This window comes from Serinus canaria, chromosome 1A (genome assembly GCF_022539315.1).
Source record: "Serinus canaria isolate serCan28SL12 chromosome 1A, serCan2020, whole genome shotgun sequence".
NCBI classification, from domain to species: Eukaryota; Metazoa; Chordata; class Aves; order Passeriformes; family Fringillidae; genus Serinus; species Serinus canaria.
In genome coordinates, this window is record NC_066314.1 from 53,806,586 (window position 1) to 53,823,155 (window position 16,570).

General features: G+C 43.3%; 1 protein-coding gene across 1 annotated transcript in view; it reads left to right on the forward strand.

The window, feature by feature from the left end:
* The window catches only part of VWF (von Willebrand factor), a 118,992-nt gene that overhangs the window by 21,188 nt on the left and 81,234 nt on the right, over positions 1–16,570 (forward strand). Inside the window, exons 9-15 of the mRNA XM_030238043.2 lie at positions 1,408–1,519; positions 3,305–3,351; positions 6,244–6,380; positions 7,704–7,842; positions 8,441–8,541; positions 10,945–11,140; positions 11,754–11,969. Coding sequence (XP_030093903.1) covers positions 1,408–1,519; positions 3,305–3,351; positions 6,244–6,380; positions 7,704–7,842; positions 8,441–8,541; positions 10,945–11,140; positions 11,754–11,969 — 948 coding nt within the window. The remainder of the gene's footprint in view (positions 1–1,407; positions 1,520–3,304; positions 3,352–6,243; positions 6,381–7,703; positions 7,843–8,440; positions 8,542–10,944; positions 11,141–11,753; positions 11,970–16,570) is intronic.

Here is a 16,570-nt window from a genome sequence, read left to right on the forward strand (position 1 = left end):
GGAACTGAGAGGCGGAGAAGCAGGAGCTCCACAGAGAGGGTAAAGGGCATGAGAATAACAATCAGCAGTTCAAAACTTTTAGTGCTATTTGTTGCCCAGCCAGAAAGGCAGAACCTGGATTTGAGTTTGATAGAAAACCAGGAGGATCTGACAGATGACTAGAGGGATTTTGGATGCGGATTCTACCTTCACTAACTTCCCTCCAGTGCTCCAAGGGTAAACAGGATCTGAAGGATGTTTGACAAATGTCTTCTTTCTTTTTTATTTTTTCCCCTCTGTTAAATGCCCCTTATGGTTACATTAATAGCTGTAAATGGAATTACTCTTGATAGGAAAAAAGGCAGACATTCTGTTTTCTTGTGTTCTCTGGAGAGCCACAGCACTCTTAAATGCTCAGATCTTGTGGTGATTCTCTCTCACTGGAAGGATTTTCTCAACAGCCAAGGTCTTTCCAGGCAGCTCTATAGGAAGAATAGGAGAAAGGAGACTTATCTGTGTCTTGCTATCAGTGATAACTGCTGCTGCCAGGGAAAAGAGCCAATATACCTGCAGGCTATTGGAAGGAGTCCCTCAAAGAGAAGGCAGAGGAGTGTTCAAGAAAACAAATGTTTTGCTGCAGCAGATCTTTTGAAAATGGCGGAATATCACTCTCTCTCAATATAAGGGTTGAATAAAAAGCACTAAAAACTAGCAATAGAAGCAAGGACAAGTTTCTACCTTAGAAAAATCTTGTAACTCCTTTGTGCCTCTGTTTATCCTAGAGTACAAAGAGCTCTCTCTATAGGACAGGTAACTATAGTTGTTACTGGACCCAAGTTGGGAAGTTGGCCCTTTTGCTTTTTGCCTCTGCAGAAGTTCAGAAGTGGCTTCTTTCTCTCAGACTCTGCTAAGTCTGAGACTTTCTTAACTCTGCTAGACTTAAATGGTGTCCAAATTTGTTTCTTCATTCCTCACTTTGCCTCATCTTTGGTTCTCTTATGATGAACACAAGACCTTCTGTGAACACCCTTTACTGCAGCCAGTGGAATTCATGGTTTTTCCAACAGTCAAGTCCCAGGCCAGCTCTTACTAACTTTGATTGCGCTCCTTGTGTTTAATTTGTCTATGTCCCAACATGTGTTCTGGACCTGAGGGTGTGCTAAGCAAAGAGTTTTTCTGGGAGCACCAGGAATGCTTTGTTTAGCAGGTCTGAGGGAGAGGCTGCACCAGAAGGAAAGCAGACACCTGCCCCTGTGAAGCTTTTTGGCAAGCCTCATTCCTTTTTATTGATGTCTGTGACTATGTATGGATAATAATGCATATGAAGTCTTGGCAAAATCTATAAAGAACAACAAAATCTAATTGTATTTATGTTTCTGTCCCTGTGTGCATGTGATATGGGTGTCTGATGCTACCTGACCTATCCAGAGGGGCTGCTCCTTGATGGTGAACACTGCATTGAAAGCTCTGACTGCTCCTGCATCCACTCTGGAAAACATTATCCTCCTGGCTTCACCATCTCCCAGGACTGCAACTCATGGTAAACTCTGTGCTGCTCTGGTGTGGTTGATGTAGATAAGTACTGCACATCAGTCAGTGAGGCTTTGCATTATCTTTCTGGAAATCTCTCTACCTTTAAAAAATTTCCTTTCACTGGCAAAGGGCTTGCTCTCTTACTGGAATTCCCAGCCCCTTCCAAGAAGTGAGCTGTTCACAAAGGCAAAATCAGCTCTGTTTTTAAAGGGATATTTGATCTGATGGAACAGAATGAAGGTCACACTCCTTCAAAGAGTAGAGAACTACCTGTTTCCTGTGGATAAGACAGACCAGCATGTTCCCATGTCTGGGTAGTGTCAGCGGTGGTGTCTTTGTTTTGACTTCCTACGTGTATTTAACCTCCAAATCCCATTTCTTTCCAAGAGGAGTTAGCCTAAGGCACGTCCTTGGAAATTGTTACAGGGCTAATGCATCTTCCTAGCATAGCCCACAATTTTTCTTTCACTCCTGAGTAACAGACTGGAGGGAAAAAACAGCACTTTCAAAAAAGGAAGAGGAATTAGTCACATATTCCTGATCTGGTTTTGTGTTCAGTGTGGACAGATTTGTGCAAGGACTTTAGACAACTTTTTACTCAGAAGTTTCCAATTGGAGCACAGAAGGAGGAGGACTCAATGAAGGCCATGACATGCAGAAGAAAGGTGGTCTGTGGATCATCCCTGTTAATCAGAAGCTTTTCATTACTGGCACCATATGTCCCAGAACACAAGCCATAACCATGACATTAGCATTTTATCTTTTTCCCTGCAGTCCTCTGCAGCTTTGAGCTTGGCCACATTGTTTAACCTTAGTGCTCTTGGGAGATGAGTGTAGCCTTACAGGCTGGGTTTTTTATGGCTTGTGTTTTGTTACTGCTTCCTGTTATTCAAACTTGATGCTGCTGTGGAGAACGTCATTCCACTGACTCTGCATTTAGCATCCTCAATAATCTGCATCCCCACAAATGGTTTTCAGGGGCTGGAATAATTAAAGGAATGAGAAGAATATAGTAACTCTTGAAGCAAGGAGTGCAGAGAGGGTTGTGGAAGACACTGGAGGTGATTACAGCAGGGAAGTTTGATGTAGGAAGAAGCAAAGGGGAATAGATTTGTTTGAGGGCTAGTGAGGCAACATTCACTGTCTAAAGATGGGCTCTGAAGAGTATGGGGCCAAACTCTTCTCAGAGGCAAACAGCAAAATTTTGTGAAGCAATGGATACAAGCTGCAAAGGAAATTTTGTTTTGACATAAAGAAAAATTCTTCTCCCTTCTCCAGTGCTGTACTGGGACAGCTGCTCAGAGAGGCTGTGGGACCTCATCTTGGATATTTATAAACTCAGATGGGCAAGGTCCTCATTTAGCTAATCTAGCTTTGACATTGCTTTCTCTGAGTTGGGGATTGTAGTTATTATTTTCCTAGAAGTACCTTCAAATATTTTTCCCCTTGAATTCTGTTGTGTTGATAGATATACCTTGAGAACTGCATTGAACTCATTCCACATCAGTGGAATATATCTGAAAACTGTATTAAATACAGAGCTTTGACAGGGAAAACCAGAAATCCTTGAGTTCTGCAATCATACCCATTCATATTATCAGCAGTTGTTGTCAAATTATAGGAAGAAGGGATGAATACATTAAGAAATGATGTTATGGGAGATGGAAGGAATGTTGGGGACTGATCTAACTTCCCTGGGACAGATGACCATTTTCAGTTTTTTGGGAAAAACGTGCAACAGAAGATTTATATTCATGTACTCTTACTTAACTTGCTATTATCTCTTTCCTAGCATTTGTCGACGTGGCATGTGGATCTGCAGCAATGGGGAATGCCCAGGTATATTGGCTTCACTCTTTTCAGGTTTTGACAAATAAGCCTTGCCTACGTCCCTCCCACTCATGCCCCACTTCAGTATCTATTTTTTTACCCAAAAAAGCAAATCTTTGTTCTTTCTTGCTCGCTCCAGTACAATCCAGTTGGGATCCTACTTTTAAGTTCTTCTCTTGAGACAAGTCAGACATTGCCCTGTGTGGTTTATGTGTAGCAATGAAAAATCCTGTTTGGTGGGAAGGCCAGTTCCTGCTTTGATTACTTAGTTTCCTAGTTATAAGGGTCTGTATGTTCAGAGGATTGGCTTGCAGGTAGACGAACACTCCTGGCTTTCTTTGACCAGGTACAATTTCTCATCATACCTTATTGACCGTGACAATTCCCTCATGGTCAAGTTGTGGGTGAAGGAGCCACAGCCCCAGGGAGTAAGTGGCTGCCCTGCCTTCCATGGGTGCTGGCAGATTGGAGAGGCAGCTCTGCAGATGCAGACTGGGGTTATGGCTGGACAGGAAAACAGCAGATTTGCGGGCTTTGGTGTTTTTTTGTTGAGATGAGACTGTGCAACCCTCACAAGTTAGGGAAATTGCAACAATCTTAAGGTGTTCTATCAAAAAAGTCTGACTTTTTTGGTAACATGAAACTTGCCTGACCCATAAATGCTCCGTTTCCTCCTGCTTTAGAACAACAGGGCACTTTCCCAAATGAATCAACACTTAAAGAAGAGGATGGGGGGGGGTGGTATATGCAAATATTCAAAATGGAGATGATATTTTTAGTGAACTGTCCCCTGTGCTTGTTCATTAAGGATCTCTTCAAGTGCAGAGAATCTCACTGTCTAAAACACAGCTTCAAGGACACAGCCCAGGCTGATTCATTACATCTTTTAGCTAATGGGCAGCAGCATGATTACAAACAAGAAATAGGTGCTTTTCTAACTTCATTTTTTCCTTAGGTTATAGCTTTAAATGTACTTGCTCTCTGGGCTGTGATAAATACTCTGTGGGCCAAATTTTTATCCTTACCTCCAGCCACATTTTCATCATAGTGATTATAGAATTGAAGATAAATCTGGTATTGAGGCTTGCAAACAGATGTTGATCTCCAGCTCTGTGCAAGAGGCAATATAGCATTGCAGCCTTTTCCTGAATTGATAAGCTGTCCCAAATGAGCAGAAGTGGAAAAGAAAGGCAGCTTATATTTGTACCTTCTGCCAATATATCTAATTCAGTTTTCTGCTAGGCTTGTTCAAGACTGAATGTTGTATACCTGCAGCTGTTGTACATATGCCTGCTAAAAACTCTATAAACTAGAAACTCTATAAACTGAGACAGTATGGGAAGCCAGCAAAGCCTCCCAGAGTAGCCAAATTTATATTGTTACCTGTGCTGTTTGCCTCTACTTGAAGTAATATTGCAGCATGTTTTCATTGTTAGTTAGATACCACAAATATTTCTAAAATCATAAGTCCAAAAAATTTATGTAGTTACTTGTCAGGAAAGATTTTTTTTTTTTTTGTCAGGAAAGATTGCTTTCATATTGTGGGAGTGAATTGCCCAGCTTTAAATTTGGTGATAAGGTGAATCCAAAGCTAGAGGAGGCTGGCTCTACCAAGAGGCTTTCAAGCTGATATCATAATGGAAATATTTATGAAGGCAGAAGGTTTCAGGAAATTTCATGGGATGCATTATATCAAATGCAGTAGACAGAGGGACCCATAAGTAAAGATTTGGCCACAGAAAATTCCCTTTCAGGAGCAGTGCCAAAGGCTGGGACTTGTCTTAGATAGCAGTCCTCAGTTCTCTGTGCTTCAAACCTGTTCTCAGTTCCTTGTTGCAGTGAATGCCCTGAAATCAAACTCCAAGGGATGACAAACATCCAGGAGATGCTGGACTTCTCTTAGGGTGAATCAGAGCTATGCAAGGCTGGGAATCCTCAGGATCTGTACTTTAGCACCAGCTGGTTTAAGATAGTAAACACTAAATAATATGCTGAAGAGGGAAATTTCCACATGATGTTCATTATACAGATCTTCTGTAGGACTCAAAGGCAGAGAAGAGAGACTAACTCATGGAGCTCACCTGCAAGCTTGTAGCAGTTAACCCTTCTCCAGCCTTTGGCTGGTGATGGCCAGTGTAGGCCCAGCACTTGAATTTTGTTCTGGGTGAGGAAGTAGCTGCCCACCTCATTGGCCATGGAATCATCTGTACATGTGATGGTCATCTCATATGGAAGATTTTCTTTGCAAGCTCTGTGGAGTTGGAGCCTTTCCATGTATTTGCATGACGGGGTACTAAATCCCAGCTGTGGTATTGGGATACTGCCTTCCTAGAATTGAAAAGCTACAACTTACCAAAACACCTTCAAATGTTGATATGTTAAAATAGCTGCTTTTTCTAGTAGAAAGATGGTCCAGCCAGGCTTTCACATTATTCTGTGAGGACTTTAGATGTAGCTATTGTAACTATAGAATTATTTTTAACTTTCTGTTAGTTGATATTAAAGTCCAACATAAATTCTACCCTTGGAAGGACTCCCACAGACATTATCTTCCAGCTCTTCATTCTTATAAAATATTTTATGTTAAAATAACATGTTGGTATTTAAGGCATCCCAACAAAAGAATATAGGCTTTTCCATAGGCAGGAATTTCAGCTCTTGACTGCAATTTATTCTGTGTTCCCCAGCTGTTGTTGGTTCCTCTGTTACTACTGGTAAAGCTTTATGGAAATAAACAGTGAGATAAGGATCTTGCTGGTGCTTTCTGGTCTGTGTGGAGCTCAGGCCTTGTACAACCTGTTCCACCAGGGCTGCTCTTCCGCCTCAGAGGCTTGTGGGGGCTGAGCAGGATTTTGCTTGAATCTGGCACTGGGATGATTAATGGCTTTTTGCTTTTTCTAGGGGAATGCTCTGTCACCGGCCAGTCCCATTTCAAAAGCTTTGACAATAAGTATTTCACCTTCAGTGGGATTTGCCAGTACTTATTTGCCAGGGATTGTGTGGAAAATTCCTTCTCCGTCATCATCGAGACGGTGCAGGTAACAGCAGCCTTGGCTGATGCCTCTGCGCATGCTCTTGAGAGTGGGGGCAGGGCTGTGGGACTGTGACGTGAATTGCAGATGCACAGGCCGACAGAAGTAATTCCCCTATGAGATAATTAGTTTAAATAACACATGCAGTCTTTCTCCTTAGTTAATAAGTGTTTTGCTTCTCCTCACCACCATTCCCAGGAGCCTGCCTGGGGATGGAGACTCATGATGATGTTTGGAGAATGGGCCCTCACCGACTCTTTGACAGCTGAACAAACAAACAGCAGCGAGGGTGCACTCCTTGCCAAACACCCTGGCTGCTGGTGCCTCCCTAATGCCTGTGGGGAAAGGACATTTCCTTGGACACCAAGCAAAGTGCACTGGCAGAGCAGTGCCTTGCTTTGTTTCCCATTTAGTCGGATTGGCTGGTGATTTTTTTTGTACTCAGACAGCAGCTCTTGACTTTCTTTGCTGCCTCCCCTGATGGATGTGTGAGAGGCAGCTGCAGAGAGGCAGGAAAGGGAGCCAGACTAGTGCAGGAAGGGATGGAGATCCTGAAGGGGGATGTCACAGGGAGGTTTACACAGTTGTGAAGTGAATTGACCAGTTGTTCTTGGTAAAAGGTGAACAAACCTAGAGACTGAAAAGGACCCTGAGGGAAGGAGAGGGGAGAAAGGTGATGGGGACAGAGGAATTGAAGACAGGGAGAGGTGCAATGGAGACAGGAGACTGACTGGAGGGAAAGGGAGTATCAGCCTGTCCAGCAGCACCAGGGGAGTTTCAGTCTTTGGAGAAATGGGCTGTGACAGTTCTCCATACCATCTGCATCTGTCTCCTGCATTAGAGAGCTCTGATAGTCATCATTGCTTAGGAACCTGCAGGACAGGTTTCCACTGAAATTTCCCTTTCAAAACTAGGGAGGAGATGTGGGGCCCCTGCAATCCATGTTCCTCATCTGGGTATTCCACAGCTGGGAAAATAAACACCCTAGGAGTCTTGGGTAATGTGAACTGTGTGGCTGTTTCCCAGGCTGTGTGGGTCAGGTGTCCTTCCTGCTCCTGCCACAGCTCTGGCAGTGACCAGCCAGGGGTCTAGTGGAACGCCCAGAGATCCCTTTCCAAGTTCTGAGATGGGGAGCTTAGCCCTGGTGTGTGATTAGTGGGATAATGGAGGGAAGACAGCCAGCCTGCTGTTTGTGGGATGTAGAAACCAGATATATAAAACCAGTGTGACACTCAACACCTTTCAAATTAGATGCCACAATGCCATCTGGGACTAAGTCACCAGGAAAGTGAAAACCTGATGTTGAGGCATATTTTCCCTTCTCCGCAGTGTGCAGATGATCCTGATGCTGTGTGCACTCGCTCAGCTTCTGTCCGGATCCGGGATATGGACAACAGCATCATTAAAATGAAACATGGAGGAGGGGTTTCGCTGAATGGACGGGACATACAGATCCCTTCACTGCAAGGTGTGTTCACATGGGCTGACTCTGGCCAGCCACTGAAAGCCTCCTGCTTAGTAGTCGTTTTAGACATGCCTCAGCCCAGCGTAATCAAAGAGTGTTTTCAATGCCAAACTCTCTTGCAGTCTCTTCTAGAGGCTCTGTCATTTCAACTTCTCTCCATGCAGCAGACATTTCTTGACTTGGTTCCTCTAAAATTAGAAGAATTAGCTGGTCTGCACTTGTGAGTTTTGTGAAAATCACTGTTGGTCTATTATTTTTTTGAAATTACTGTTTTTCTACAGAAGCTTGAAATCATGGAATCACAGAATGATTTGGTTTAGATCTTAAAAATCATCTGGTTCAATCCCCCTGCCTTGGGCAGAAACACCTTCCACAATCCCAGGTTGCTCAGAGCCCCATCCACCCTCGCCTTGGCCACTTCCAGGGATGGGGCAGCCACAGCTGCTCTGGGCAACCTGTGCCTGGGCCTCAGCAAACTCACAGGGAACAATTTCTTACCAATATCCAATCTAAACCTGCTCTCTGTCAATGTAAAGCCATTCCCTCTTGTCCCGTCACTACATCTTGTAAAAGCTCACTGACACCCTGTGTTTGCCTTCAGGTGCCCTCCGTGTCCAGCGTGTGGTGAGGAGTTCAGTTCGCCTCATCTATGGGGATGATCTGCAGATTGACTGGGATGGTCATGGACAACTCCTAGTGAAGGTAGTTTTTCTGGTTTTTTTTCTGCCTGTTTGCCCCCTCTCTTGTTCCACATACAAAGATTTTCTTGTCTGAAGTCAGAAATTGCTTTTTGTTGGATGTTAGGAATTCCTTTCTCTTTTGCTACTCCCAGAGTAATATACAGGTTCTTTTGTATTCCAGAAACAAACACTTGATCTTAGAGCAGCTTGGTAGCTTTTTTCTCCTCCCCCCCATTTTTTTTGGTATGTGTGTGTAATGACAGCTGTTATTAACCATGAACAGTTTTGTGTTTTGTTCAGCAGATATTCTCCAAACTGGAGTTTTGTTTTTGTTTGCTTTGACTGCCCTGTCTAAACCAACAGATGTGAATGACTTAAAATAAGGGAAGGAAAGGCCCCCAGAGACACAGTTTATTCATATTTTCCAGGAAATAGAAATCAGCTCATAGAAGATGTGTTGTGGGCTCCTTCTACTGTGAGGAATATTTGAAGTCAGCCTTGATTAACAATTAGGTTTTGTTGGTGCTGCAGACACAGCAAAGTGTAGAAAAATTGAGCTAGGTTTAATGGAAATGATCTGTAAGGAAGCTGTAACCACAACCCTGCTGCCTTTGAATCCCCCTTTTAGTAGGGGGTCTGCTCACTGAGAGGAGTCTTGCCAAGAAAACCAGTTTTCCTAGGATTTTCTGCCGAGTGGTAAATGCTGCCCTCCTTAAACCATGGCGTTGCTTTTGCATTCTCCTTGCCTGCCCCAAAATCTGGCTTAAATGTCATGTCTGGCACAGCACAAAGGGTTATGAAAGCCAGTTCAGAACTGAGTTCAAGAGTTGAAAAGAAAACAGATAAGAAAGGTCTGGAATAATTTTAGAAAACATCTGTGGGTTTGTGGTTGTTCTTTTGATTTAACCTGTATCTCTGTGCTCTGAGGGTCCTAATCTTTTGGGGCTTAGAATAATTCACTTCAGTCCCTTGGTACATCTCAGGAATTTTGGCTTTTCTCAGTATTCAAAATATTTTTTCCCTGGTCAGAGACCCATATAACCTGGCAAATTTTTTTTCACTGAAAACAAACCTAATTTTCTGCTCTACATCCTCTACCCATAAAAGCAGTGGAAGTTTCTCCAGTTGTCTGCTCCTTCCCTTGCTGGGCATCTAAAGCATCTCTTTAATTGCTTTTGGAGAGTTATTTTATGCCGTATTTGGAGACTGACCTGTTGCCAAGTATTGCTGATAATAATTGGAGGAAGTGATACACTTCCATTACCTTGTCCTGGCAAAAATTCTTCCTGTGTTCCTCCAGAAGGCTCTCCTTTCTGTGACTGCCTGATATTTGTGATTTGAGCTTCCATTCCAAAATACTCCACAGTTTGGACTTGTGTGAGTCACTGCTCCATCTGCAGAGTACGTGAAAGAGTAGTAATACTCTTAGTAGTAAGAATGTTTATTCTCTAATTGTTCTTTTTGATGCTTCATATTTATTGTCTGAGCCCCATGTTTGAATGCTGGGTAGGAATAAGTTATATTTTGGAGGATGCTTTTTATTTTTATTTATACAGAAAAACTGTTTTCTTTGAAAAATACGGATTTTTCTAACTTTTTTTGTTTGTTTCACTGGTTACTTCTGCAAGCCTGCCTAAACTAGCACTCAGCTACATGGATAGACAGGGCTAGTGTAGCATGAGAGCTCCTTTGTTTGTAATGTACCTGTAATGTGGTGTTTGTAATGTACCTGAGCTTTACTTCTAACAGAAACTGACAGTTCCTACTAAAATAAAAGGTGTTGGTGTCTTTGTGATGCTGGTGTTGCTTAGGAGATTTCTCCCTGTTTACCTCTAGGTTTAGGGTCATCTTTCAGCTGCTGCTTGATTTGCAGCAGGAATAAAACAGGGTAAAAAGTGCACCTGCTCTGTGGATTATAGGAAATTCTGCTTTTAGTGTGCTTGAAGTTCCTCTGGGCAGCAGGGAGCTCCAATATGAGGTAGCTTTAGGGGGTATTAGTTTATTTTTCCTTCATCATCCAATTTTCCTTTAAAATGTGAAATGCTCCCAGGTGCCATTGGAATTGCATTTAAAAAATGCAACCCCCGCTGTTGCCCTGCTCATTTATATGGATGAATGGTGAGAACAAGGAAAGACTAAACTGGACTGCTGATCAAGGCATAAAAATAAGCTATTTTTCTCTTAGTCACCCTCTGAAATTCACTGTACTGTGCAAAATTTGTCTTGCAGCTACTAATAGTAGCAGTTTTGTTAGAAGTTTGAAAATACAGAAATGCAGTACAATGGCTTTGTGTCTGTAGCATTTTGATGTGTGTTAGAGAGTTTTCTGGACAATTCAATTGTGTATGGCTCATTCCTTAAAAAATCGTGCTCTACAGTGGTAACCTGTTTTGGAAGATGACCAGGCTAATGTTGTGTTCCTTAGGTGTCCCCAGTCTACTCTGAAAGGATGTGCGGGCTGTGCGGAAATTATGATGGGAATGAAGGGGATGATTTTCTTACACCTTCTGGCATGGTGGAATCCCTTTTGGAAGACTTTGGAAACTCCTGGAAGCTCAATGCAGACTGCCAGGACTTGTTAAAACAAGACAATGATCCTTGCAACCTCAATCCTCATTTAGGTATTGAACTCTATCCAAAATTAACATGTGCAGCAAATGGTGATCTTCCATTTACATAAAAAAGTAAAATAAAGAAAAAGAGAAGAAGCTAATGTTGCTTACATTACCACCAAGGTGGCTGTAATATTTGTTTTTAAAAACCAATAAACAACAGCAACAACAACAACAACAACAACAACAACAAAAAAAAAAAAAAAAAAAAAGCCACACACAGAGAGACTTGTATTGATACAGGCCTCATAAGGAAAACACAGTATTTTGTGAAAACTGAAAACAAAAACTAGTTTAATTTTGCAAATATAAAAAGGCAGCAGAAAGCAAAGGCCCTGTAAAGGGAATTACAGCACCAGAAACGGTGCTAACAGAATATAAAAGCATTGCTTTTCCTTGATTTGTTTTACTTTTGAAACATTATTCTTTCAGTAAAGCTCATGACATATGAGTTATGGTGCTATCTGTGCCTGCCTGATCCTGTTTTATTCTTGTGGGGTTTGTTTGGTTATTTTTTCTTTTATAAAAAGAAGAGAAAATGCTTACTGTGGCTCTTCTGGCTTTCCTTGAAAGCCACGTTGATGATTAATTCTGTATGAGCATGTCATTTTTCTCTTTTTAGCCAAGTACGCTGAGGATTCCTGCTCAGTTCTGATGTCTCCTGCCTTTGAACCTTGTCACCATGAAGTGAGTCCCACTCCCTACGTGAAGAACTGCCGCTTTGATGTTTGCTCCTGCTCCAGTGGCAAGGATTGCCTGTGCTCTGCCATTGCTAATTATGCAGCAGCCTGTGCCAGGAAAAGCATTCTGGTGGAGTGGAGACAACCCAACTTCTGCTGTAAGTGCACTGCTGCTCAAACCCACTTATTGATTTCCTCCTGAAGGAATTTTTCTAGCAACGTTGTGCGAAAGATCTAGAATGAGATGCCAGATTTTCCTTATGGCAAACGATGAGAGTAAATCTTTCCTCCACACTGGTATGGATGCAAAAGGTGTTCTCAGGGACTGCTCAGCACTGGGGGAGAGAAGCATTAATCTGACACAGCTCCACAGAACTTTTCCCTGGATTTCCATTTTCAGCTATTCACCTGAAAACTTTCTAAATATCCTAGGGTAGGAATCTCCCAAGTGATTTGTAGTAATCCATGAACTGCCTTTTTTTGAGGCCCAAGCTTCCCAGCTCCTGACCTCATCAATGACTCCTGAATATGGGGTTATGGAGGGAGCACAAAAGGGCAAGACAAACTTGTATCAGAAGAGAAATTTGGCTGTCTTGTGGCATCACCCCTGCTCACAGCAAGGCTAAATTACTGTAGATTGCCTGAGGTTTTGCCCAGAAAAATTTTGAATATCTCCAAAACCTCTCAGTACCACAGTCTCTCCGACATCTGTCTCTCTCTCTTATCCAGGACAAGATTAGTAGCCAAACTGCCAGGAGGCTGGAGCAGAAGAGTCCAACACCTTTTATTTTTTATTTCTCTCTTAGGTCAATGTGGTAGAAAAAAATCCATTGCCATGTAATTTTGATTGAGCACAGACATACTTTTCCCATAAATATTTGTGAAGTGAATGTTTTTCCATTTTCCTGGGCAACTTTGTTATAAAGGAAAGAAGACAATTGAAAAATCTGGGGGAAAGCGTGTATGCTTGGCAGCTCTCCAGATTTGTTCTGTTACTTTTACCCAAGCAGAGGGTGGGAAAAACATTTATAAACTGAGTGTGTGAGAAAGTGGAAAAGAGAAAGGTCTCTGGCCTTTGACCTGGTAGGGTCTGCAAGGTCAGTAACCACAACTTTTGCAGGCTGTAGAGTGCATACTGTGAATGAGAACAAACCCAGTTTATATTAAACTGCTGCATGGTTTTATAACATTTTACCTAGTTTATGTAAATGTTCAGATAGTGGAACAGTAATGTAATAAAAATCCTTTCAGAACTCTGCAGGTCTGGAGGTTGAAAGAAAGAGCAGCGATAATGCCCCATTGCTCTTTCTGTAATTGAACAAGTCAATTTTCACAATTAATCTTTAATAGTGCAGAGCTGCTTCTTCCTTTCTGTGCATTACAGAGAGCTTTGTGCTCACACAAAGTGACAATTTCCCCGGCTGCAGATCCATCAGCCCCCACTAAATAATCCTGGTGTTCTAGACATCTCCTGACACATGAAGGAGAGCAATCCCCTCTTTCTTAATGGGTTTGAGTTGTGAATGTGCAGGTTGTGTAATTTGTGCTGGTGGCCCAATGCACTGAATGTGTGTTCCACCCTACCTTCATCCCCAGAGATTTGGATTCTTGAGAAATGACAGACCCAGTTTGCTTGATTTGGAGTGGATAAGTATCAGAGACCAAAGTCATTAGTGTAGCACAGCATTTCTGCTGTGTGTCAAGCTATCAAGTGCATTCAGCTCCCCTCTCTTTGACATTATTTTAGTTGCGGTTTGATTATTTAAGACCTGACTCATACCCCTATAACCCACCATGACGAAGCACCAGTGCCAATCCCTTCATGCTGCAAGGGAGGAGCAGAAAGGCCTCACTGTGAAGAGCTGTGTTTCTCATGCAGCTGCATGTAAAAAATTGGTTAAAACCCAGGATGAATGGCTGAGACGAGAGAGTCGTGGTGAATTGAGTTAAACCCAGCTGGGGGCTGGTCACCAGTGGTGTTCCCCAGGGCTCAGTATTTTGGCCAGTTTTATTTAATATTTTAATCAAGGATCTGGGTGAGGGGATTGAGTGCATCCTCAGTCTGTTCATGGACAGCACACAGCTGGGTGGGAGTGTGGGTCTGCTGGATGGCAGGAAGGCTCTGCAGAGGGATCTGGACAGGCTGGATCCATGGGCCCAGGCCAGTGGTCTGAGGGTTGACATGGCCAAGGGGTTTTGAGGTTTGGGGTCACACCAACCCCCTGCAGCTCCAGGCTGGGGCAGAGGGGCTGGAAAGCTGGGAAAGGCCCTGGGGGTGCTGGGGACAGCAGCTGGACAGGAGCCAGGTGTGCCCAGGGTGGGCCAGGAGGCCAATGGCACCTGGACTGTGCCAGCCGTGGTGTGGCAGCAGGGCCAGGGCAGTGACTGTCCCCTGGGCTGGCACTGCTGGGGCCACACCTCAGATTCTGGGGCACTTCTGGGCCTGTCACTACAAGAAAGACATGGAGTGCATGGAGCCTGTCCAGAGAAGGGGATGGAGCTGGAGAATGTTCTGGAGCACAAATCTGATGAGGAGGAGCTGAGGTGGGCTAAGCCTGGAGAAAAGGAGGCTCAGGGTAGACCTTCTCACTCTCTGCAACTCTGACAGGAGGGTGCAGCCAGGTGGGTGTTGGGGTCTGCTCCTAAGGAACAAGGGACAAGAGGAGAGGAAATGGCCTCAGGTTTCACCAGAAGTTCAGATTAGGTTTTATGTAAACATTCTTCATGGAAATTGTTATCAAGCACTGGCACAGACCGCCCAGAGAAGTTGTTAAATCACCATGCCTTGAGGTATTTAAAAGCCTCATGGATATGGCACTTAGGGACATGCTTTAGTGGTGGACTTGGCAATGTGAGGTTAATGGCTGTATTCAGTTATCTTTTGGTCTTTTCCAACCCAAATATTTCTATGTTTACCTGTCCCATGTGTGTATTGTTCTGTGGCACAGGGGAATCCATCAGCAGGTCCCTAGATCTTCCTCCAGATTTTAGGACATGTTGCTAAGCCCATTAGGTTTCTTAATGTGATAGTGCTGGGATGGCTGGTGGCTTTGCATGCCTTCTGTAAGAGGATTTGTATAGGATAAATCTAAGAGTGCTGGAGTAGGGAATTAAGGACAGGCTCTGAGCAGCATCTGAGAATGGCAACAGGGCATGCTGGGCCTCAGCATGGCAGACAAGCTGTATTAAATCTAGTCCTGGCAGGGTGCACCTTCACCCAGAGGTGGCAACATTTTCACCTTGTATTACTTGAGGAACTGGTCATGTTTTGTCTCTTTCAGTCTGATTTCAAAACCTGCCCAAAAGAGCTGCATGAGCTGTTCGATGCAAACACATTTTTTCCAATGCTTTCCCACTGCTTCTCATCTTATTTCTGGGATAGGCTGTACTTTGAGCACAACATTGAGCTGTTTTGGTTTCATAGAAGCCATCCACAGAGACTAGATGCACTTTGCCTTTTTTTCTAATTTTCCTGTCAATAACGGGATGGGATTTTTTTAGTAGCAGTGTATTAAACAGTGTACAGACGTCAGGCCTTTCCCAAGTCACTTGTCTTGCCTTTTTGCTGTTAAAAACAGAGGTTGATGGGAAGGGATAGAGCAGTATATTGGGATGTAGAGTGTAAGAATGGCATTTGGAAGTATAACTAGAAAAACAAGGGATCTTAAAAAAATTTTAGGAGGTACATGGGCAAGGAAAATCATAGAATGGTTTGGGTTGAAAGGGACCTTGAAGATCATCTTGTTCCAAGGGACACCTTCCACTAGACCAGATTTTTCCAATTCCCTTTCAGCCTGTCCTTGAACACTTCCAGGGATGGGGCAGCCACAACTTCTCTGGACAACTGCTGCCAGAGTCTCAGCACCCTCACAAGGACAAATTTCTTCCTAATATCTAATCTAAACATGCTCTCTTTCAGTTTGAAGCCATTCCCACACACGGATTACAAAGGTTTATCCAAGAAAGGAATCTACTGCAAAGTTGTCCCTGTGGATAGGGAGTGTTACAACTGACTAGAAAGTAGGGTAGGATGCTGGGCTCAGTTATCACATCCTTTTTTTGAATCTTGAAATTCATAAACTGATGTACCCTTCTGAAATCTGCCAAACCAGTTCCACGTTTCCAGAGGTTCACGTGTAACAAATAGTACTTTTGGCTGAGGCCTCATGGTTCTTCTACTGGGATGTGCCTTTAATAATGAAAGTTATTTTTAAAATGGTCCTCAGCTTTGGGCTGTGCCTGTTCAGGGTTTGATTTACTGCAAAGGTCAGGTTTATGTAAATCCGAAGCACATTTTTGTGAATGCTGCCAAAATTTCCTGTAACAGTGAATGAGTCTATCTTCTGCTCAGTCCAGAGTTAGAAAACATTTGCTGTAATGATGAACACACATTTTTTGGGCTGTGTTGTGAAAGGTACATTAAGCAGTTTGGGCACCAGTCCCAGACGGGAGATTTTTGCTCTTAAGAAGGGTTCAAGTCACCTTAAATGCTTCTGGGCTGGATTTTCAGTTTAAGGTGTTATACTCCCATGTATGGGGCTAAAGGAGCCTCAAGAGAACCTGTTGTAACCATTTCTCTCTCCAGTAGGCAGGAATAATTCTTCATTTCAGAAGAGTTTTGTGAAGGTGACCACAAGTCACTGTTCAGCACATAGGCCTTGCTTTGCTAGTCCAGCGAACACCTGGCTGAGGCTGCAGGACTATCCTGGTATTCCATGGCTGCCAGAGTTCCCAGGGCTGTGTGCTAGAAGAGAGCAGG